We start from the raw sequence: 22,176 nt of genomic DNA on the forward strand, positions 1-22,176 counted from the left end.
AAATAATAAATTTGAGTTTGTTTTCCTTTTGCCCTGTTGTTTGTTCAGGTCAACCATCCTTATCCACCACGCTAAAATTCAGAAAACTCCAAAAATCATTATTTTTTCATAACTTATTTGTTTGGAAAACTTGATCTATCTAGCACGAGGCTATTTATAGCCTTTATTCTACTTTCTGTGAATATCCATACAGTTTGCTATAGGATATTAATACATTGATTACAGGGTACTATCCCAGACTCTGCTGACCATCTAAATTGGTATGTGGATTTTACACTATGCTACCCTTCCAAAAATTTCCCCAAGTTTCTGAATATCAAAAGACATCTGGCCCAAAGGCTTTTGAATAAAGAACACAGAACTGTGAGAGCTAAAGATTTGGAAAAAAATCTAAATTCACTCCAAAAGGGAACTTGTTAAATAAATTCAGGGTGCATTTAGATCATGGAATTCTATGCAGCTATAGGAAGAAAGAGAGTAAGAAAACTGATGTATCAAAAGTGAAAGACTAGAAAGATTTCTAAGCTATCATCTGAGAAAAATCACTTGCCTCAAATACGCTTACATTTTTTTTTTTGGATACACACAGGGAAGAAACTACTAAGCATTTTGGGAAGAGGGGAAGGGAACAGGGAATTGAGCGCATGACGGTAAGAGCCGGGACGACTTTCTACCTTTTTATATACGTTAATATGTAAGCTGTGTTAGTCAAATATTTAAGTATAAATTACAAAAAATACAGAAATTACATTTAATATTAGCATTTCTATCAGAATAACAAATTGGAAACCATGAAGCTACTCACAGAAAGAAGTAGGAACACCAAAGTCAAAGTCGGCCTTGAGGGCATTTGCAGACCCTTATAACTTAAATTGAGCTTTAAAGAGCCTCGTGCGGTACAGAAGACAAGACACAGATCAACAGAGGCCCACGAAGAGAAGTTCGACAGAAAACTGAACAGCTGCATCCCCACAGTGCTGTGCCCTCGGCATGAGAAAGAACTAACTTCAAAACCTGCCTGCCCCACCCAGGGAACGACGCCCAGTACAAGAGATAAATAAATCTCATTTAAGTGTTCTTCACCAAAACCTGGTGCTCACATGAGCTTGCTGCCCAGCTCCCCCCACATCAGCCAGAAGGAAGGTGATCCCCGACAGAAGAGCTGAGATAAACAAAGGAAGGACAAAGGAAGTGGGAACCACGTGGATGCATCCAGACAAACACTAGAAGAACAAAATAATAATGTTTATAGGTTAAAAAAAACACAAAACAGAACTAAGCACGTCAACTCAGCGGGATGAATACATGTTAGAGGGGAAGGTTACACTAACTTTAGGCTTTGGCAATTTAAGAATGCATTTAAAATTTTCTAGGCTAACCACTAAAAGAACAGAAATGGGCATATAGTGTGCAAACTGGTAGTGGGAAGCAAATATGAAAAACAATTATTTCCAATTAAAGCAAAAAACATAAAAAGTTTGGACAAACAGTTCAAAATAAGAGGTAGAATTTATAAATCTCATATTGTTAACTACAATAAACATATTTAAATGGATTAACTTTAAGGAAATCTTAGGATTTTAAAAAAATTTCTAACTCTGTGTTATTTATATTAAACATCTCAAACATGTGTACGTGGAAAGGCTTGGAGAAAAATGGTGGGAAAAGATACACCTGACAATAAAGATCAAGTAGAGGCTGCTTTTACGTATCTTACAACAAATTTACCTAGAAGCAAAAAGCACTGATAGAAGTGTTATTGATCAAAAATGTAATTCATCAGACAGATAAAAACTGCAAACTTTTTATATGCCCCTAATCACAAAGCTTCAGGATAATAGGTGCAATATGCCCCTTTATGGCCCACGGAGACCTCCATGTCACTCTTTTCCTATTACTATACATTATTACCATAGTCTGCAACAGCAGTTGGCCATTTTTTTTCTGTAAAGGGCCAGACTGCTCCTGTTCCAAGTTCTGAAGGCCACGCAGGTTTTGTTGCTACTCCTCAACTCTGCCAGGGTAGCATACAAGCAGCCATAGACACTATGCAAAAGAATGAGTGTGGTCATGCTCCAAGAAAACTTAATCATAGACAGTGACGCTTGAATTTCTTCTAGCTGTCATGTCGTCATAAGATACTGTTCTTTTAAAAGTTTTGATCATTTAAAATTGCAGAAAAGTATTCATACACCTTAGGAGAAACAGGCAGTAGGCAGGTGTGGACTGCAGGCTGTAGTGTGTCAGCCTGGCCTAGGCTTCTGGGCTTCCCAGGGCTGGTTCCCCCATGCTGCAGTAACTCCCTGTGCGCCGGATGGCAGGAGACTCTTCATTTGTATCTGAGGGAGCTACACCCACATGTTCAGACTAGTATACTAAATAGGGCTGTTATTCCTGAGAAAGACCCAAGAATTCAGATCAAAAGGAGCGAAATTTGGAACTCTCAAGCCATAAAGAGCTGGCTAAACATTCCTGTCCAGGAATCAATCAACCTACTCGCATAGTAACTCTCCTAAGTAGTTCATTACTCATAATCCATGGTTATTCTCCTTTGTCTGTAACACATACTTAACAGTACTACATAACTTTTTGTCTCTATTTTGTGGACTTTTTAATGCCTTAAAAACAGAGCCCAGGCTCCTTCTGGGAGCAGCGGCTGTGTCTTCACTTCTCTGCACAGGCCCACAGCACTGACTTTGGAAAGATGCTGAACGCCTTGTGCTGACCATGTGGAACGTTGTTTGATTAAGGGCTTTGAGTCAGCAGTACTATATCACTGGGCTTTCCTTTGAACAGAAATGTGAGAGCCGGGAATTCTCAGCCATCGGTACCCGTTGATTGTGTCTATGCTGGGATGTACCAGGTGATACAGAGATTAGGCCAATTAAGGAGCCGGCATTTAAACAAGAAACACCAAAACCACTTACGTTGCCAAACAAAAGGTTTTATAACCATAATGGCCTGAAATACAAAATACCAGGGAAACAGCGACCCTGGCATGATTTGTGGCTGAAGCTAAAGGAAACCAGAAGGTTTCAGAGAGGAAGTTACACCTGCAGCATCCCTGGGTAAGGGCTCCAAATCTACCGGCTTCCACACAGGAGGACACGCAGACCCGTCCAGAGGCGTGAAGGGATCCGCATCGTTTCCCAGAGCCGTGGGGTACACCCAACGCCCCATTCCGCTGTTCTGCAAGGGCCCAGCTCCTCTTCTGAGCAATGGCCATGGATAACACAGGTGGATCAGAGCAGAGTTTGCAACCTGGTGGGGCCCAGATGGATGAGAGGCCACAGCTAGACTTGACGTGGCTGAGACAGTTTTTAAATGTTTTAAATTTAGGTGCCATTATCTTAAACATGAAAATATTGGATAAAAATCTAGAATTGTGGTTCCTTTTACATAATCCAAGCCCTTCGCAAAATAGAGACCTTGTTACCACATGGCAACAGCTGGCTGTGCCTGAGTAGTTGTCCCTTCAGAGGGCGCCTGGGTGGTGGGGTCAGTGCGTCAGGGGGTAGCACAGTCTCTCCAGGTTCCCAAGGCCCTCTCTCACAGCACGGACTGCCCCGGCTGTGTGGACTATGAGTGTGTCCCCAGACGAGGGGCTAACTGGGGACCATAGCACCACTCATGGATCATCTATGACCCTGCGCTTCGAAAGCTCTGTGAGCCAACCCTGTATTGCAGCTTCAACTTCAGACTTCAAAGTTCTTTCTTATTTTACTGAGTTGGGGTGCAAGGAAAGGAGAAGGCAGATACTGAGGGACGACAATTCTGGGCGGAACCCAGGTGTGAAATGCCCACCACATACCTGGAGACCCGAAGTACCTGAGGGTCACCTCTTGCGTCTTCACCTCTCCGGCCACGTTCTTTGCCATGCACTGGTAGATACCCTGGTCCGTCTCCTGTGTGTTCTGGATCATCAGGGTCCCATCGTCCAGCAAGTTTAGGCGGGAATCTGTCTTCATGCTCAGCTCATTACTACAAAGACAGAAATTTGGTCTGGTCAAGTGTTGAAGGCACAAAGACGTACCTCACCCATCCCCAGCACAGGGGTTTCCAGCCTTGCAGCAGGCGTATCAGAGCTCGTGAGAGCAACAGCTCACCTTCCAGGGTCTCCTCCTTCCTGGCAGCCCCTGACCTAACAGGCAATTCTGAAAAGGGGACCGAGTATTCGCACATCTCATTCACTCAGATACTTATCCTTAGTATTCACGTGTTGATCTATCTACATGTTTTAAAGTGTTCCTAATTCCAAAGGAGAAAGCAATGAACAAAATGGAAAAAATTCCAAGGAAACATTTTTTTTTGTTTCTGGTGAATTAACTAAAAAGGGTAGAAACATTTTTACATTACTAAACGCCGAAGATATACCTACGTGTATTTTATTTTTTTATTTTAGAGACAGAGTCTCACTCTGCGGCCCAGGCTGGAGTGCAGTGGTATAACCATGGCTCACTGCAGCCTCAGCCTCCTGGGCTCAAGCACTCCTTCTGCCTTCAGCTCTGAAAGTGCTGGGACTGCAGGAGTGTGCCAGGCCTCTCTATCTGTATTTTAACAAACAGTGCCTGCAAGCTGCTGGCTGGCCTCCCTCTCGGATCTGGGAGGAACCTGTGGAGCTGCACCATGAACAGGCCAGGACACGGGTGACCTCACCCTCACATGGCTCGGTCAGTCCTCGGGCAGTAATGACCTCCCCGGGGCCACGCTGCATCACACACACTTCGGCAGCCAAGAAAGGCTGCAACACCTTTACCCCAACGCTCAGTCCTGCCGCCTCCCCCCTCACCCACCTGTAACTTAAAGGCTGCAACACCTTTACCCCAACGCTCAGTCCTGCCGCCTCCAACCCTCACCCACCTGTAACTTAAAGGCTGCAACACCTTTACCCCAATGCTCAGTCCTGCCGCCTCTCCCCTCACCCACCTGTAACTGCTTTAGTTCCCTTTACACAGAAGCAGATGAAGAGGAGAGAGGTGACACTGGATGCCACTGAGATCACAGTCTATGGCAAGTGTGAGGACTGAGTAAGAACAGCCAGGCACGGAGCCCTCTTGAGAATGCAGATGGGCCTACGAGAACTCTGGCTTCCAGATCGTCAAGACAGACAAGGCCTCTGTGAAACAGAAACCCACTTCCTCCGTGCACGAGATTCATCATCTTCCACGCGCGTTTCCTAAGGAATGTGTGGAGCCTGCACCACGCTGGGTCGTTCATGCAGGAGCAGCCCCCGCACTGTGCAAAAGCACTTTCCCACGACCGCCCTCAGACATCTGCTAGCATGCTGCCAAACCATTGGGGACGCTCTCAAAAGACCAACACCCACCTTCTCCCAAATCTTCCTCATGCTCTCCTCTGCCTGGCACCAATCCCCCAACCTGCAATCTGTCCTTACTCACAGGGCTTGCTAGACGGAAGCAATGTCAGCTCAGGCCCGATAAATACGACTCTCTCTGATGTGGCCCAATCCCCTGCCCAGAAACACGGCGAGCCAGCAGGTGAGGCTGGCCTGCAGGTGACTCTGGGTGTTAGGTAAGGCCAGCTGGCAGGCAGGTGAGGCCAGCAGGTGAGACTCCAGCTGGTGGAGGGCAGAACCCAGCACAGGTCACCAGGCCTCAGGACCTCGGCTCGAGCTCTGCCATATTTAGCTGTGAGATTTCAACTTTGGGCATCAATTTTTTCATATATTAAATGTAGGTGTGATGGACTGGGGCCAAATTTATGCTTCCCTGACTTTTACATGCACACAACATAATATACTGCAGAATTCCTCCAGTGTTCTCTGGATTTTAAATCTCATCTACTTGGGAGTCATCCAAGACAAGAACTGTGAACAGAGTAACGGCACCTTACAGGCTGCTTGTCCGGCACTGCAGCCAAGGTCAACATGACCTTTCAGTCATGAGGATAACAAAATCTAGAGCTGGAACAAACCTCCCATGTCCTCTTCAGCATGGACACATCTTCCCATTCTGTTCGTGACAACTGGGGGCAGCCAGTTCCCTGCTCCTGTCCATCTCTTCTATAAACACCGCCTTGCCCGAGAGCCAAGCCCAGCCCGGTTTGCCTCTGGAGTCTGGAACAATGACTCCGTGTGTGCCTCATCTATCTGCCCGAGTATCACAGGGCTCACATCTCAGACGCATCCCTCTTGCTCCCTCATGACTAAACATGGCCAGAGAGGAGCAGCGCAGGAGCGCTGGGGCTGGGCCGGCAGGAGGAGCTCCTTCAGAAGCTGTCCTCACGCAGGCAGATGGGAGAAGCCAGGACATGGTGGCTTTACTTCACGATTTTCTTTTAAGGATTCCTTTCAAAAGGTCACTTTGAAAGTGCTCCACTCCAACTCAGGACCCTCAGTGATTTGACCCCAGGTGCCTTTGGGCAATCTGACCTCATTCCCACCTAGGTCTCTCTGCCCCCGCACCACAGGTCCTGCCCCACCCACCCCCCTTGCACGCCTTTCACCTCCTCCCACCTCCCACCTCTCCCCGTAGACTCCACTACTCCTTCACCAACACGGCCCCAGCTCGCAAACCTGAGCGGGGCAGGGGTGCTCCCCACACCTGGGCTCACAGGTGCAGCTTGCTGCCGGAACACGTGATGGTCAGTGGTAGGACTTCCCTCTGTCGCCCTGACAGCCAGCAGCCGGGACCAATTTAGCCTTAACAGGCCCACACCATGTTTGTGGACACAAGGGGAGACTTTCTTTGTTTGGGAGACAAGTTAGATCTACACGGGAGCTGAGCAAACCTGTGTCAGCAGCTGCACGGCACTTGTCTCCTGAAGACGCCGTCCGGGCAGAGGTCAGGGCCCCGCCCACACCTGCTCAGGTTGGTCACAATGCCCCAGGTCAAGGCTGCCAACGACAGTGACCAGAGCAAACAGGCTGCTGCCAGAGGTCAGTGGGCAGGGAGAGAACAAGCAGCAAGCTCTTCCTCCCTCCCACTGGGCAGGGCCGCAGGGACGCGGTGCCCGGTTAGGGCACCCCTGTGCTGCCCAGGAGAGAGTGGGGAAGGGGCCTGAGCGTGGCAGAAACATCGTCACACCCCCTGCCATGTAAGACCGGAAAAGAGCAGAAATATCCCATCCCTTGTACTTTTCCCTACATGGCGGGGGAAGAGTGGACGTGGGCCTTGGTGGGGAGTGAGATGCGGTTTGGGTGTCCAGGTGTAACTCTGAGAGATGCGTGGGGGACATTTCTGTTTGGCCCCAACTCACTTGTTTCGCAGCCAGATGATCTCAGGCTTGGGGTTGCCTTCGGCTCGGCAAGTGAAGTACACGGTGTTCCCCGAGGTCACGTCTGCATCCTGGGGCTCGGATGTGATCCGGGGCCTTTCTGTGCCCAACAAGAAAACGGAAACCTTTTTAGTGTAAATCATGACATGAAAATAAACGACAACCCACGTTGAGTCCTCTGTGTCCAAGAGAAAACCACAGATGCCCAAAGGCGTAATTCAGCCATAAACATCCACCACAAAACTGCCAGACCGGCTTCCCTACAGCCCCGTCTACGGTGTGGATCCACATGATGTCTGCGCCAAAGGGCGCCATGTTCTGACCACCTGAGGGACAGGCTGGCTCAGAGCCGGGCAGATGAGCCCCAAATGACAGCCTTCGGCGTCCCCTGAAGGCCCTTCGGGAAAGCCAAACACCAGTGCAGAGTGGACACGCCACAGGTCACTATTTTCAGTGAATAAAAGACAAAAAGTCGTACTCTGTAGATAAAGCATCGCTGAAAGAATAAGTCTCTAAAAGCACAGGCAGGTGGCAGACACCACAGCTGGAGCAACTCCCAGCCTCCCTCCTCCACAGCTGCCCCGCCCCTCACCCTCCACCCTGGACAAGGGGAAGAACGGCCTCTCCCGCCTCCTGCGTGCCCTGACTCCACACAGCTTCCAGCAGCCACCCGAGGGCTGACGGCTCCCAGGGGCCACCCGAGGGCTGACGGCTCCCAGGCTCCTGTCCCTGGCGGCCGCTCCGGAGCTCCAGGCCTGCACAGGGAGCGGCCTTCTCTAAGGCTCCCTTCGGCAGCCGTGAGGGAACCACGCTGAGGGCAGGCCTAGGCTCCCATCTCTGCCTCATCACCTCAGTGTGCAAATCTGTCTCCATGTACATGCTGTGAGCATCACAAGAAGAAAAACACAACCACACGCAGGTGTGTACAAGTGAGTGCCTGCAGTGGGGCACACACAAGCGCAGGTACGAGTGTGTGTGTGCACTGGAGCTGGCTCTGCTCAGCGCTGCCATTCTGCCTGGCAACCAAAACAAAGGCCCTCGGACCCAACTGGGGGCCGTCAGCAAGGGCTCCTCCTGGATGGCCTCCTTCCGTCTCCCCAGCATTGCACAGCCCAGGTCGCGAGGCTGGGGCGGCTCTGCCCAGCCCTCCCCGTGCTCCCACATCACTCTGGGAACCCTGCCTACTCTTCTCTCTCCTCTGCGGCACTGGAGCCCTTGGCTTCATGGAGGTTCTCATCCCTCCGGCCTTAGTCTGGCCTCCCCGCCTGCCTCACACACTCCCCAGTTCCCTCTCCCTAGGGTTGCCAAAAAGCTCCTCCTAGAATACAAACATCATCCCAACATTCTGTAAACCCTCCTATGGCTCCCCATCACCACAAAATCAAAATAAGCTTTCACTGCTTTCTTCATTATTTAGGCTGCACAACCCTGCAGACATCCTAAAACCCACCTAATTATACACCTGAACGGGGTGAATTGTCTGGCACGGCAACAACACCTCCATAAAGCTATTATAAAAAACAAGAATCATCACTGACAGCCAAATTGGAGTAAGGAGTAAAAGTACGACGAGATCTCCAAGGGCACAACCTCAGGAGCATTAGCGGCAATAACAGGGCCTCGACTGATTCACAGGGACGCACACAGCTTAGCAGAGCTGCCAAGTTGGGCAGCACAGGTCCCTGGGTCCCCCGAGCACTGAGGGCCCTCCCTTCAGGGACACGTGGGGCAGCTCCTTCCATCAAGGGCTGTTTCTGGAGCCACTGACAGCCAGTGCCCTGCAGAGCTGAGGGCGGAGTCTGCGTCCGGGGTGGGGAAGCAGTGCAGGCAGGCGGCTGCACAGGGGTCTGGGCCTCTTTTGCTCCCCAGGCTAGAAATCTGAGTGGTGTAGTACCCCCAGCCACCAGGCAGCTCTCAGTTCTAACTGCCCCTGCCATAGCTCCATCAAGAACTGAGCTACAAGAAACTTAAAAAAAAAAAAAACAAAACTATGTATTTTTGTCATATTATAAAACCATCACACAGGGAGAGCCTTTCACCTTACCAAAATAAACAGCCGTGTGTGTGCGTGCCTGTGTGCATATGTGTGTGTGTCTATAAATGGTGTGAGTGTGTGGATGGTGTGTTCGTGTGTATGTACATGTGTGGTTTGTGTCTGCGTGTGTCTCTATAAATGGTGTGTGTGGACGGTGTGTTCATGTGTGTGTGTGTGTGTGTGTGGTTTGTGTCTGCATGTCTGTAAGTGGTGTGTGTGGATGGTGTGTGCATGTGTATGTGTGGTTTGTGTCTGTGTGTGTGTAGATGGTGTGTACGTGTGCGTGTGTGGATGGTTTGTGTCTGTTTATGTCTGTGTGTCTATAAATGGTGTGTGTGTAAATGTGTGGGTGTGGTGTGTGGATGGTGTGTGTGTGTGTGTGGTATCTGTGTGTGTGTCTATAAATGGTGTGTGCATGTGTGTGTAGTGTGTGGATGGTGTGTGCATGCGTGTATGTGCGTGTGTGGTTTGTGTCTGTCTATAAATGGTGTGTGTGTAGAAGGTATGTGCGTGTGTGTGTGGATGGATTGTGTCTGTCTGTGTCTATAAATGGTGTGTGTGGATGGTGTGTGTGTAAATGGTGTGTGTGGATGGTATGTGTAAATGTGTGTGGATGGTGTGTGTGTGTGGTGTGTGTGTAGATGGTGTGTGTGGATGGTATGTGTAAATGTGTGTGTGTGGATGGTGTGTGTGGATGGTGTGTGTGTAGATGGTGTGTGTGGATGGTATGTGTAAATGTGTGTGGATGGTGTGTGTGTGTGTGGATGGTGTGTGTGTAAATGGTGTGTGTGTAAATGGTGTGTGTGGATGGTATGTGTAAATGTCTGTGTGTGGATGGTGTGTGTGTGTGGATGGTGTGTGTGTAAATGGTGTGTGTGTAGATGGTGTGTGTGGATGGTATGTGTAAATGTCTGTGTGTGGATGGTGTGTGTGTGTGGATGGTGTGTAAATGATGTGTGTGTAAACGGTGTGTGTCAATGTGTGTGTGGATGGAGTGTGCGTGTCGGGCCACTCACCACAGTTCAGCTCTTCCGGGGTGACCGCTGCCACTGAGCGTCCCTGGATGCGTCTGGGATATTCACAGGTGGCTGCTGCCTGCGCGTTCCCTGACTCCGCGTAGGTTTTCAGCAAATCCGCCAACCACAGGATTTCACAGTCGCAGTGGAGTGTGTTTGAGTCCAGTCGCCTGTGGGAAGGAAGATGCAGCTGGTGAGACACGGGGTGGGTGGGCTTGTCCATCCGTCCATCAGACAGGGCTTCCAGGTCCTGCGTCGGGAAACATGCGCCAGGCCTGCCGGGCTTGCGACACGGGGATGGGACGCGTCCCGTGGTGGAATCCAAGCCCCAGTGCCTGACTCAGGGAGTGATGTAGAGACACACACATCACCAGGAAGAGCCCGGGGGTGCACAGTACCCCTGGAGGCACTAACCGGAGAGGCGTGAGTAGCAAAGGGGGGGTGCACACTCAGACATCGGGTGTCGAGTTAAAGACGAAGGAGTGCGCCGGCGGCACAGGTCAGGGAAGTTTGTGAAGGAGACCGGGTGGGAGCCACTCACAGAAATCAGTAACATGAGAACCACAGCCACAAAACCACCACTGTCACCCAACGCCCGTCATCACGGGCAGGACAGCTCTACACCATCTCACTCCCGCCTGAGCCTTCCCAGGGAGTGTGGGAGGGGACGGCTGCATCTCCCGGCTGGGGTTCACACCTAAGTTTCCTGAGGTCCAAGTTGACCTGGAAAGTTTCCAGTGAGTGGCACATCCTGTCCCAACAAGGGAAGCACGGGCAGGATGTGCCTCACCCTGGGAAAAGTGTCGTCTCCGCACACGGGGAAGAAGCTGTCTGGGGGCAGAGTTCCAGGTAGCAAACACAGGCTACAGGACGAGGGCTGGAAGCGGCTGGCAGCTGGATGTGAGACTGAGAGGTGACCACATGCTAGCAGCCCTCGCTCTCGGCACCTTCTCGGCCTCGGTGTCCACTCTGGTGGTGCCTGAGGAGCCCTCGAGCCCGCCACCACTAGAGTGGACGCCGAGGCCGAGAAGGCGCCGAGAGCGAGGGCTGCTAGCATGTGGTCACCTCTCAATCCAGGACAGCCAGGTGGGATGGGGTCCCCAGGCCCTTCCAGCCGGCCTGCGCACTGGGAGGGGTGCGCACTGGGGTGGAGCCCACAGAGGTTCGTGCCATTTGCGGGGGGAGAAGCCTGGCCCTCCTCTTCACGGGTGGAATTCAGTCTGCGAGGCAGGAAGCCACTGGCAGGAAACACACTCTCTTGCTTTGCTAAGGGTCTCTGTTTCCCCCACTTTTTTTCCTTTTTACCCAATAATTCCCATTTTTCTCCCTCTTCAAATAGTCTGTGAGACTAAATTTTTGTGGCCACGTAACAAGGACCCCACCTTTCGCTGAATTAAGGAAAAGTCCTGCAACAGACGTGCTCACTATTAACCCTGGATGAGGTGGCCCCAGGTCACTCTCCAGATGGGGATGGGACCCCGAGAGGTGCTCACCAGGGCGGCAGGGTGAGGGCATCACTAGGGGCCGACGTTGGCTCCAGGAGGGGAAGGGGAGGCTACACCTCCCATCCGAGGTTCTCCTGGACATGAGCCCAGAGGGGACAGGAACACAGAACTGGTCTCAGGACCAGAATCCCCCTTTCCCACGTGAGCAGGTGCACAGCTCTCAGGTGAGGAGGCTGTGAGGAGGACAGTGTCAGCCACGTGCCCAGGGCACCCAACCTGTGCCCACAGCTGAAGGTCAGTACAGGACCATGGGCACATGCAAGACCTGGATGGTCACGGTCCGGTATATGACATCTGGCCAGTCGGTCCTGGCGGAGCGAGCTGCTCCGGGCACCCGAGGAAGCACAGGATCCCCAACCTTCATCTGCTCTGAAGCAGAGAGGGCTATTCAGGAGGTCTGGAGAGGTAGGGCAGCTGGTGCGCCCTCCTCAGCCTGGGGCCCCTCAGGGACGTGAGGTTAGAGACTGCTCCCAGCGGACAGCAGCCAGGACACAGCATGCCCTCTAGATGCAGCTCTGTACATCTAACACAGCATCTCAGTCTGGGATTGCAGTGTTCCAGCACCTCTAGTAAAGTGAGCAAACAGGAGAGGGGGACCTTGCCAGACGCCCAGAGAGAGGCTGAAAACAGAGGGAAGGCAGCTGTCAGCATCATCCAGGCTGTTACCAGTCTGCCCTAAACTTGGCTACTTTCTAGAGCATTTATCTGGTAATTTCTTTCTACTCTCTGTTATCTATCAAATACGGAAATATTCATCCAATCTTCCTACTCAGGATGCAGTTTTTAGTTTGGCTTGTGATATCTTTATCCTAAAGAAAAAAAAAAAATCACAAACAGTCCTGAAGGTCTACGTTTTACTCCACTTCATTTCACTGAATAGATAAAACACACACCGTAAGCCCACTCTAGAGTCAGGCTTGTCTCCTGGCATTTTCTGTTTCTTTCTAGGTCTAGTTCATTGCATATACTCAGTACTATTTAACTGAAAATAATGGCTCAAGACCATGAAGGAAAACACAAAAAGAATGTCACAACTTTCTCCGCCAGTAATAAAATGCCTTAATTACAAGAAATAGCTCAGTATAAGGAAAAAGTATATTTGGAAGCCTTAAAAAATGGGTGGGATTATGGGTGCAGTGGCTCATGCCTGCCATCCCAGCACTTTGGAAACCCGAGGCGGGTGGATCACCTGAGGTCAGGAGTTCAAGACCACCCTGGCCAACATGGTGAAACCCTGTCTCTACTAAAAATACAAAAATTAGCCAGGCATGGTCGCACGTGCCTGTAATCCCAGCTACTAGGGAGGCTGAGGCACGAGAATCGTTTGAACCCAGGAGGCAGAGGTTGCAGTGAGCTGAAATCGAGCCATTGCACTCCAGCCTGGGCAACAAGAATAAAACTCTATCTCAAACAAACAAACAAAAAAAGGGTGGCGATCAGCCTCCTTAGTATGCTGTAGAAACAAACAGAATACAGCACAGGGGTTCCTTCTACACTGGTTTTACTTCTACCAGTAAAGTATGCACTGGAATTAAAAATTAATTTGATGAATTTAAAGATGATTTTTTAAAATGTTGGCTGGGCATGGTGGCTCACGCCTGTAATTCCAGCACTTTGGGAGGCTGAGGTGGACAGATAACTTGAGCTTAGGAAATCAAGACCAACCTGGGCAACACGGCAAAACCCTGTCACAGAAAAAAGAAAGAAAGAAAAAAAGAAAGAAAAACAAAAAAAACACAAAATTACAAAACTTAGCTGGGCATGGTGGTATGTGCCTGTAGTCCCAGCTACTCAGCTATTTGGAAGAATTGCTTCAGCCCGGGAGGCTGAGGCTGCAGTGAGCTGTGATCATGCAACTGCACTCCAGCCTGGGCAATAGAGCAAGACCCTATCTTGAAAAAAAATTTTTTTTAAGTCTTAATTGCCTATCAAAGGAGTAACTATTTGCCACATTGTCTGAGCCACATGTTTTTCATTTTGCTCTCTAATGGATTCAATCTACCCTCCATATATTCTCATTCTGTCAGAATCAGATTGTTATCAACATTTTACTATACTTGAAAAAGAACCAGGTGAATGGACAACAGAGAGAAGTAAGGATTTGCAGCAAAGGAAACACAAAAGGTATTATTATACTCACAATCTCTTCATAGATTCCAAGTGATTAAATGTCCCTGGTACTAAATGTGTAATCCGGTTGTTATGCAAAAATCTGTTAAAAGAGATTTTATAACAAACCAATTTTGAAAAATATGTCTTAAAATGTGTAGAAAAGAATATAAGCAGTCAAATATACATCAGCTTTTAAAAAATCTCAGTGATTACATTTATTTAATACAAACGAATCTGAAAACAATGTTGTTTACTCCAGCAAAGAAATGGATTTTTTTCCTATTTTATCAACACTTTCAATTAAAGAGAAAATTATAAGTCCTATTTCCAAATTGTTAGACTAGAAATATGGACTTTATATCAAAACAGTTTTCAGGTGTTTGGTGGATATTGACCTTAATCTAACCAAGCCAGTGACTGAGGCCTGGGCTCTGTGAATGGAAAGGCAGGAACAACACAAACACACAACTCACAGCCTCTCAAGCTTCGGGAGATGCTGGAACGACTCTGGGTCCAAAGTTTCTATCTGATTAAAGTGCAGGTATCTAGAGCAGTTAAAAGAAAAAAAAAGTATAACTTACAATTATTTATTTTCTTAGATCCATATTTTTGCCCCCAATTTTTTTCCTAGTCATTTCAAATTCAGGTATCAATAGACAGCTCACTCACTAGACTTCCTACGTCGTATGAAAAATACATAAAATTATCAAATGATTCAATAAATACAACTGAACACCAGGCACAGACATCCACCCTAGTGACTGGGTAAGGGCGAGGGAGGCCTAGAGGTGCTCACTGAGGTCCTTGACACCAAGTGAGAACGGCCTGACTAGGCCATTTTCGCTTCCAAAATATATGGAAAAAAGCAAAAATCTAAAGCATAACTTTAATGATAGCACATACATAAATAGGTGAATACCTTCACTCAAATCTTTTAACTCGTATGAATTTGGCAGGGGCATCATCACATACTTGGCAGAGAGTATACTGTCAGATACAAATATACTCTTCAAGACCACAAAGGAAACACAAAAAGAATGTCACACAACTTTCTCCATCAATCCTGAAGCGTTAAACAAGAGACCGTCTTTCCTCGGGTGTGTGATGGTACAGAACACCCAGTGTTTCTATTTCTTTCCATTTCACATGTCTCCATACTTCTACAATTTGTACTTTTAGGTATAACTCATTCTTTCTAATTTTTCCTGAATACGAAATTTCTCGTTTTGAAAAGTGGGTTTTTTCCTCGTAAGTCAAACACAAAGTCAGTATTCTCGCTGGGGTGCTCTGCTGGGAGACCCCTCCTGCCCACTCAGGCGTTCCCTGCAGCCAGCACACATTTTAAATGAGCACTTCTTCAGAAGGCCAAAATGAGTAAAGCAGCAGCATGCCAGCGTTCACAGGTCTTCAGAACTCCATAGAAAGGAAGAGTCTCTAGAACGCACACCTGAGAATCAGGTCTGTGGGCATTCTGAGAATATCGTCACCGCCAGGGCACCAGAGTGCGGCTGCCAGGGACCCCCCCATCCTGGGGCCAGCTCCCTGGGCAGCACCCACACAGGCCACACTGAGTCTCTGCAGACACCTGCAGCCAGAGGGCCCTAAACGCAGACTGTCCCTGCCCCTTGTCCTGGGACAGGTCTGTGCTCAGCACTGCGCACGAATGGGAAACATGAGGGCAGGAAAAACTGGAGCAGGAAGACAAGGAAACCCGCCGTGGGCGAGCATGACGGGCAAGCACCTGACGCGGGGGTCCCGAGGAAGGCCGAGCCCTACGTGATCCCTGGAGCCTCGTCTCTGCCGGGCAGTGTGCTGACAGAGCGCCTGTGGTTTCTTGGGGTCCTTGGTCTTTCGCAGCACACGCCAGTGTGAGACCCAGGCACCATCAACACACAGTGGCCGTGAGCTGCTCAGCGAGGCTTCAGTGCAGGCAGGCAGGGGTGGAGTCTCCCAAGCAAAGCCCAGAAGGATGAGGAGGTGCTGACCGAGGGAAGGAAAGGGGGGATTTCAAGCCCCACGGAGAGTGGTGGTTGTAAAAATCCCTCCACCCGGACTCTGCAATGCAATGCAGGCTGGCCAGGGGGACGGCTGCGCGTGTGGGACTTGGCACCTGCTGCATGGGTGCTACAGGAAATGACGGGCCAGGGTACACAGGATCTTAGAGAGGCCGGGGCTCCGGCAGCCTGGGGTGTCCTTCACCCCTCCCTGAACAGCTGAGGAAACAGGACCAAAGACAGGAAATGACTCCCCAAGTACACCGAGATCATCACTGAATTCAAACGCGTTTCCTGCCTGGCCAGGTGTGTTTTCTGTCCTGTGTCCACAGCTGCCTAAGGAGCTTTTCCGGATCAGGGATACTCAGTTCCCCCAGGACAGCATCTGCGGGCTCTAGGGTATTCCTGCATTCCGGTCTCCAGTGTCACCAGGAATGCCTGTTTTCAATAGCTCAGGGCTATACAGCCGATCGGGGGAAGGGGTGCAGTTAGCCAGGGTCCAGCACAAGCCGTCCTCCCTGGACACACAGCCTTTGCCCAAGTCTCTCACTGAGGTCTGGTGGACTCGCTTATCCCCTCCCCAGCAGTTCCCTGCCTGAGGGCGGGGGCCGGGCTGCCCTCAGGCTCGCTATACAGCGTTTAATGAATGGAACCCGTCACAGCAGCAGAGACCCCAGGGCTCACCTAACCCTGGGTGCTAAAGGCAGCCTGGCCAGCTCATAAAGCCCCCGCATCATCCAAAATTTCAGCGAACACCTACTTGGCGATTCACAGATGCCCTTCCTCGTTCAGCCTCAGGTTTCTCCCCTGACTTGCCCTTTCCTTCCTTAAAAATAACACTGGACTCACTCAGCACAAAGCCAGATGAGGGTTTTCCAATCCATTCAGGATCGAAGAACTGTCTGCTACGAAGATGTTCTCGCCCCCACTGAGTGACACGCTTGCTGGATATGAGAGCTCGCTCCTTTGCAAGCTCTCCCTACATGTGGGGGTTCCCTGCATACCTCCATGTGTTTCTGCAATGAGGTGCACTGTCCCTCTCCGCAGAGACAGACGATCTCTTCCCAAATCTACCCACGCCCTGTCCGTGCTCACTTGAATCAACATGCACTTTCAGAAACATGAGCACTATGGGTCCTCGGGATGCACAGTCCCAGAGTGGTCTCTGCCCCGCACCGCCTGGCCTCAAACTCTCTGACAACATCGCTGTGTCCAGTCACCCAGTGACCCGTGACCAGAGATCAGCAGCTGTGGCAGGAGGACGTCACACTGCATCACAGCAAACAGCTGCTTTCATCCACATTCCTAAAACCGTGACAACTTGCAACTCCCCAGGAATGGGCTCAGCTTGCCGAGTGAAAGGTGACTGGCCGAGCAAACAAACCAGGACAAATCCTCCTTTTTACCAGGACATTGTAATGAAAAATCAACATGCTGACTTCACAGCAAAGTACGACTTCACAGCAAAGTACGACTTCACGGGCGGCCAAGGGAACTAGGAGTGTTTCATTACACGCTGCACACACTAACTAGAACTACAAGGGAAAAAGGGTTTTCTCCAAAATAAGGGCATCACAATTGAAGAAATTCAGCCCATGGGTTCAGAGTCATAATGAGGAACAATGAACGAGGCAAAGAGCCCTCTGCTCCCCGGGCACCCTGGACATTTCCCCTGCGAAGGACGCCTTGATCGGACTTGTGCGCCTGCCTGTCTCTCCTCTAAGTTGTGACAGGGATGCCACTGATCTTACTGTCCTTGGCGTCAGGAGAGCATGGCCCAGGGTCTGGTGCCACCATAGGGGAAACCAGTGATGCATCCTGAGGGGTGGGTGGAAGGCTGGCTGGGTGGAAGGCGGGGAGGAGGGCGAATGACTCGCCCATGCCTGTTTTTCCGTCATCATGCACGTACTCCCCGCACCTCAGGTAGCACAGTCATGCATCATGCAAACAGCTAGCTCAGTTGACTGGTCCCTACGAGAGGAAAAGAGCCAGGCGGCATCCAAGAACTAAAGCATGAAGAGAGGAGGCACTTACAGTTGCTCTAGAGAGGCAAGTCCCTTAAATGCTTGCCTGTCAATTGACTGGATCTCATTCTTGTACAGATAGCTGAAACAAGAAACACGGGGCGTTAGCACACAGACAGGAGGTCGAACTTCAGACGGAAAAGAAGAATTAAATTGACACGCGGAGACAGTTTTACAATTAATGACTGTATTCGAATGCAAACAAACCGTCTGCACAGTGAGTACAGAGTGCCTCTCCCAAGGGCTTCCCTTCCCTCAGATCTCAAGTGGGCCAAAAGCAACTGGTGCCGACTGAAGGCGATCAAACCACTGCGACGGGTTTTTCAGGCAATTCGCTGACCTTAGACTATGGCTAATGAATTGTTGACAATACATTTGCTTCAAAGCCTGAAGAAGATAAAAACCATTTTCCACAGACATGTATAATGCACTGGTGGTAAGATTCTGTAACTGATATTGATACATCTCTAAAATACCTAGGAATAATTTGGGGAGTGGACCATATGAAGACCGAATGTGTCCTGAATAACTCACCCCTAGAATCGCATTCTCAGAAAACAGAAGCAATAGAGGCATATTGGAAGAGTCACACAGTTGGCCTGGCGCTTGTCTTTGTGTAAAATGGTGGAAAATCTCAACAGAAGAATCGTATTTCCTAACATGTGACCTTGGAATGTCAGTGTCCATAAAGGAAGCTCTGCCGGAACCCGCCCACACTCGCGCACTCCGGACCGTCTGGGGCTGTGCCGGCGCCGTGCGGCAGAGCCGAGTGGCCCCAGCAGAGACTGTGCAGCTCACAGAGGCCTGGTCCTGCACTGAAAACACCTGCCAAGCCTGACCTAACAGACGGAGGGTGAAAATTTCCACACCAAAGTATCACCATTCCAAAAAGAGCCACAAAACCATGTGCACTGTGCCCACCCATCTCGGACACGACTCGCCCTCAGCCAGTTTGCTTCACGACACAGCTCTAGGCCAGCAGCGTGGAAGAGCCCAAGAAGGCTGTGAATCTGTGTCCGTGCCCAGACTCGGGGAGACCTGCCACTACCGCTTCTTGGAATCCCTGGGCTCCATCTCTGACATAGGCAGATGGGCAAGTCAAAATCTATGCTTTTCCTACTTGTCAAATTCAGGCAGACACGTCTCTTCAAAATTGATTATTTATGACTGGGTTTCACCTACTCGTTCCACTAAATAAACAACATTTTTTGTCTTAATGCTTATAGTATTATATAATTCATATCCAGAAGGGCCGAGTGTTTGATGGTAAGTTAATTAATATGTCTGGTGCAGGATCCAGTTTAACAGAACCAGCACTGCTAGCCTTACTTCTTACAGCCCATCTAAGTGGATCTCACATCCTCCCTCCATGCAAATTTGCAGAGCTGACTTCATAAAGAGTTACAAGCCTTGGCCAGGCGCGGTAGCTCACGCCTGTAATCCCAGCACTTTGGGAGGCCGAGACGGGAAGATCACAAGGTCAGGAGATCGAGACCATCCAGGCTAACACGGTGAAACCCCGTCTCTAATAAAAATATTAAAAAACTAGCCAGGCATGGTGGCAGGTGCCTGTAGTCCCAGCTACTCGGGAGGCTGAGGCAGGAGAATGGCATGAACCCGGGAGGTGGAGCCTGCAGTGAGCCGAGATCGCGCCACTGCACTCCAGCCTGGGCGACAGAGCAAGACTCTGTCTCAAAAAAAAAAAAAAAGAGTTACAAACTTAACATGAACCACTCAGAGCTCCCCAGTGACCAAGGGCCCAGTGCCCACAGCAGAGGCCGGGCACGGTTGTTACTTCTCTGGGCTGCATGTGTGGGAATCCTTGACCTTCCACTTAATGCCTGGGCCTCAAGTTTCCTCTTCTCTAAAATGGACAGAAATCGTTGAGATTAGTGTGTAAATATATGTGTGTGTGTGTATACATTTATCTCTTACAAAATGGCCCCACACACATTAACTGCTGTTCACATGGGAGTTGTTACTATACTTCTGGAGAAGGCAGGTTTAAATGTAATTTTCTGTGCCCATTTCTTTAAAAAGAGAAACAAAAACAAAGTATCAATGAGAACATCGTTTTAGAGGCATTTTAAAAAATGAAAGGGAATCTTTTTAAAGCATACACAGGACAATTGAATCAAACTGACATGTATGAAAGTGTGTTTATAAAGACATTGGGATGTAATTTGTTTTCATAAGCATAGGTGGGTATTGGCTGGGTGCGGTGGCTCACGCCTGTAATCTCAGCACTTTGGGAGGCCAAGGTGGGTGGATCACCTGAGGTCAGGAGTTCAAGATCAGCCTGACCAAAATGGTGAAACCCCGTCTCTACTAAATACAAAAAATTAGCCATGCGTGGTGGCGAATGCCTGTAATCCCAGCTCTTCAGGAAGGTGAAGCAGGAGAATCTTTTGAACCTGGGAGGTGGACGTTGCAGTGAGCTGAGATCACACCACCGCACTCTAGCCTGGGCAACAAGAGGGAAACTCCATCTCCAAAAAAAAAAAAAAGGGTGAGTATTGATCATAATAATAAATTGTGATTTTCTACTTCATCATAGAGTTGACCTATGAATGAGTCCTAACTGTCTCAAGAAATAATTTCACTAAGAAATGTGAACTAAAGGGAAGGCTTATGCCTTACTAGAAGTAATTGGAGTTCCAAGAAATAAGAACTACTCAACCTCTACAAGTATACTTTGGTACTGACTCCCTATAGAAGGCTGAAATAATCAATAAATTTCAAGAGAGTTCTTCAGCATTTAGATTGTACACAGTTTAAATCACAGCATTTAAGCCTTACACAGTTTCCTAAATCAGCACTTATCAAATGTTCTCCACCAATGAGCGCTGAGGAGGCGGAGGCTGCAGTGCTGTGGAAAGGGGTCCCTGGGCCTCTCTGCACAGCTTCCCTCCTCTGCCCTGGTCTTTAGTCCGTTTCTGAGTCATGACCCCCCAGTCTGTGCTCCCTCCACCCCAGTGATCTGTGTCCTCCGCCGCCAGGGACACCGCGGTTTGTTACCGAGGGAGCGAGGGAAGAGTGTGGAGTGCAGGCGCTCAGAGAGCCGCTGTGCAGCAGATAAGGTCGGACGAGGGTCGTTGAAAAGAGATCAGTGAAAACAGAGCATCCCAACAACTCCACTGTGAACACGTTTGCTGAGTGCATAGTAAGTTGCTCTTAATAATTCAAAACCAGTGACAAAAAATAAAATAATATTTAAAAACCTGTTAAACCTATTACACACACATATACACACACAAGGAATGCTGGCTATCAGCTGACCGGATCTCCTTTCCAGGAAACAAAAGCCCTCTTCTGGAACTTGCACAACACTCGAAATACAAACAAAAAAGGGAGGGGGAGCATAAATTAACCAATAAAAGATGTGTCTCATTTTAGAAATGTGGGACAAGGCTTAGTCATGTTTATATGAAATTAAAAATTAACATCCTATGCCAGAATGACAGAGGGGAGAGTGTGTATGTAACACTGACAAGTATCTTCACAGAGGCAATTATTTTAAAAACAGAGTTAAAGGCAGCTCTGTAATGAACAGTCATAGACACAGCTAGAATCAAAACAGATTTCAGAGTATACATCAACAATAACAACACAACTTTGTTTTAAGAATCAAAAAACCTAGAGCATTAGGACAAATACCTACTGCACGTGGGGCTTAAAACCTAGATGATGGTTGATGGGTGCAGCCAAGCACCATGGCACGCGTATACCTACGTAACAAACCTGCACGTTCTGCACATGTAGCCCAGAACTTAAAGTAAAATAAAAAACAAATCAAAATAACTTAAACATTTTTAGGTTCACGTATGATAAAAACTTCCAATAAAAATGGCTGAAATAAATAATTTTTATTAAAAATAGCTCTCTTTGGAAAGTGACTAAGTCTTACAAGAATAATCTAAAAGCACATGACACCCTTCTTCTCTGTTTTTCTTCAGCCTTTCCAATTTTATAGCAAGTATGTGTGTGACTGAGACTAAACCAGGAAGCTCATTTCCTAAACTGCAAAACTGAGCTCAACGAGCAAAAGATGTGTTAAATGAAAACAAATAGATTAAACTCAGTTTTTAAAAGTGAAATAAAATTCACACAAAAATAAGAGGTGACATCACTCAGCGGAAGACAAGACGACCTGCAGGAATGAGTGACATTGCACCGGGTGAGTTACTCCGATTGTACATGTCACCTGCAGCAGGAAAGACAACTGGAAACTATTCTGACAGCTGATATTCTGCA

At 48.8% G+C, this 22,176-nt stretch overlaps 1 protein-coding gene across 1 annotated transcript in view; it reads right to left on the reverse strand.

Annotated features, from left to right (window-relative positions):
* PXDN (peroxidasin) overlaps positions 1-22,176 on the reverse strand; it is an 85,279-nt gene that overhangs the window by 9,381 nt on the left and 53,722 nt on the right. Inside the window, exons 4-9 of the mRNA XM_025353507.1 lie at positions 17,933-18,004; positions 14,378-14,449; positions 13,933-14,004; positions 10,288-10,457; positions 7,219-7,336; positions 3,812-3,981 (exon numbers count right to left, since the gene is read on the reverse strand). Coding sequence (XP_025209292.1) covers positions 3,812-3,981; positions 7,219-7,336; positions 10,288-10,457; positions 13,933-14,004; positions 14,378-14,449; positions 17,933-18,004 — 674 coding nt within the window. The remainder of the gene's footprint in view (positions 1-3,811; positions 3,982-7,218; positions 7,337-10,287; positions 10,458-13,932; positions 14,005-14,377; positions 14,450-17,932; positions 18,005-22,176) is intronic.

The sequence above is a fragment of the Theropithecus gelada genome, chromosome 13 (genome assembly GCF_003255815.1).
Source record: "Theropithecus gelada isolate Dixy chromosome 13, Tgel_1.0, whole genome shotgun sequence".
Taxonomy (NCBI): domain Eukaryota; kingdom Metazoa; phylum Chordata; class Mammalia; order Primates; family Cercopithecidae; genus Theropithecus; species Theropithecus gelada.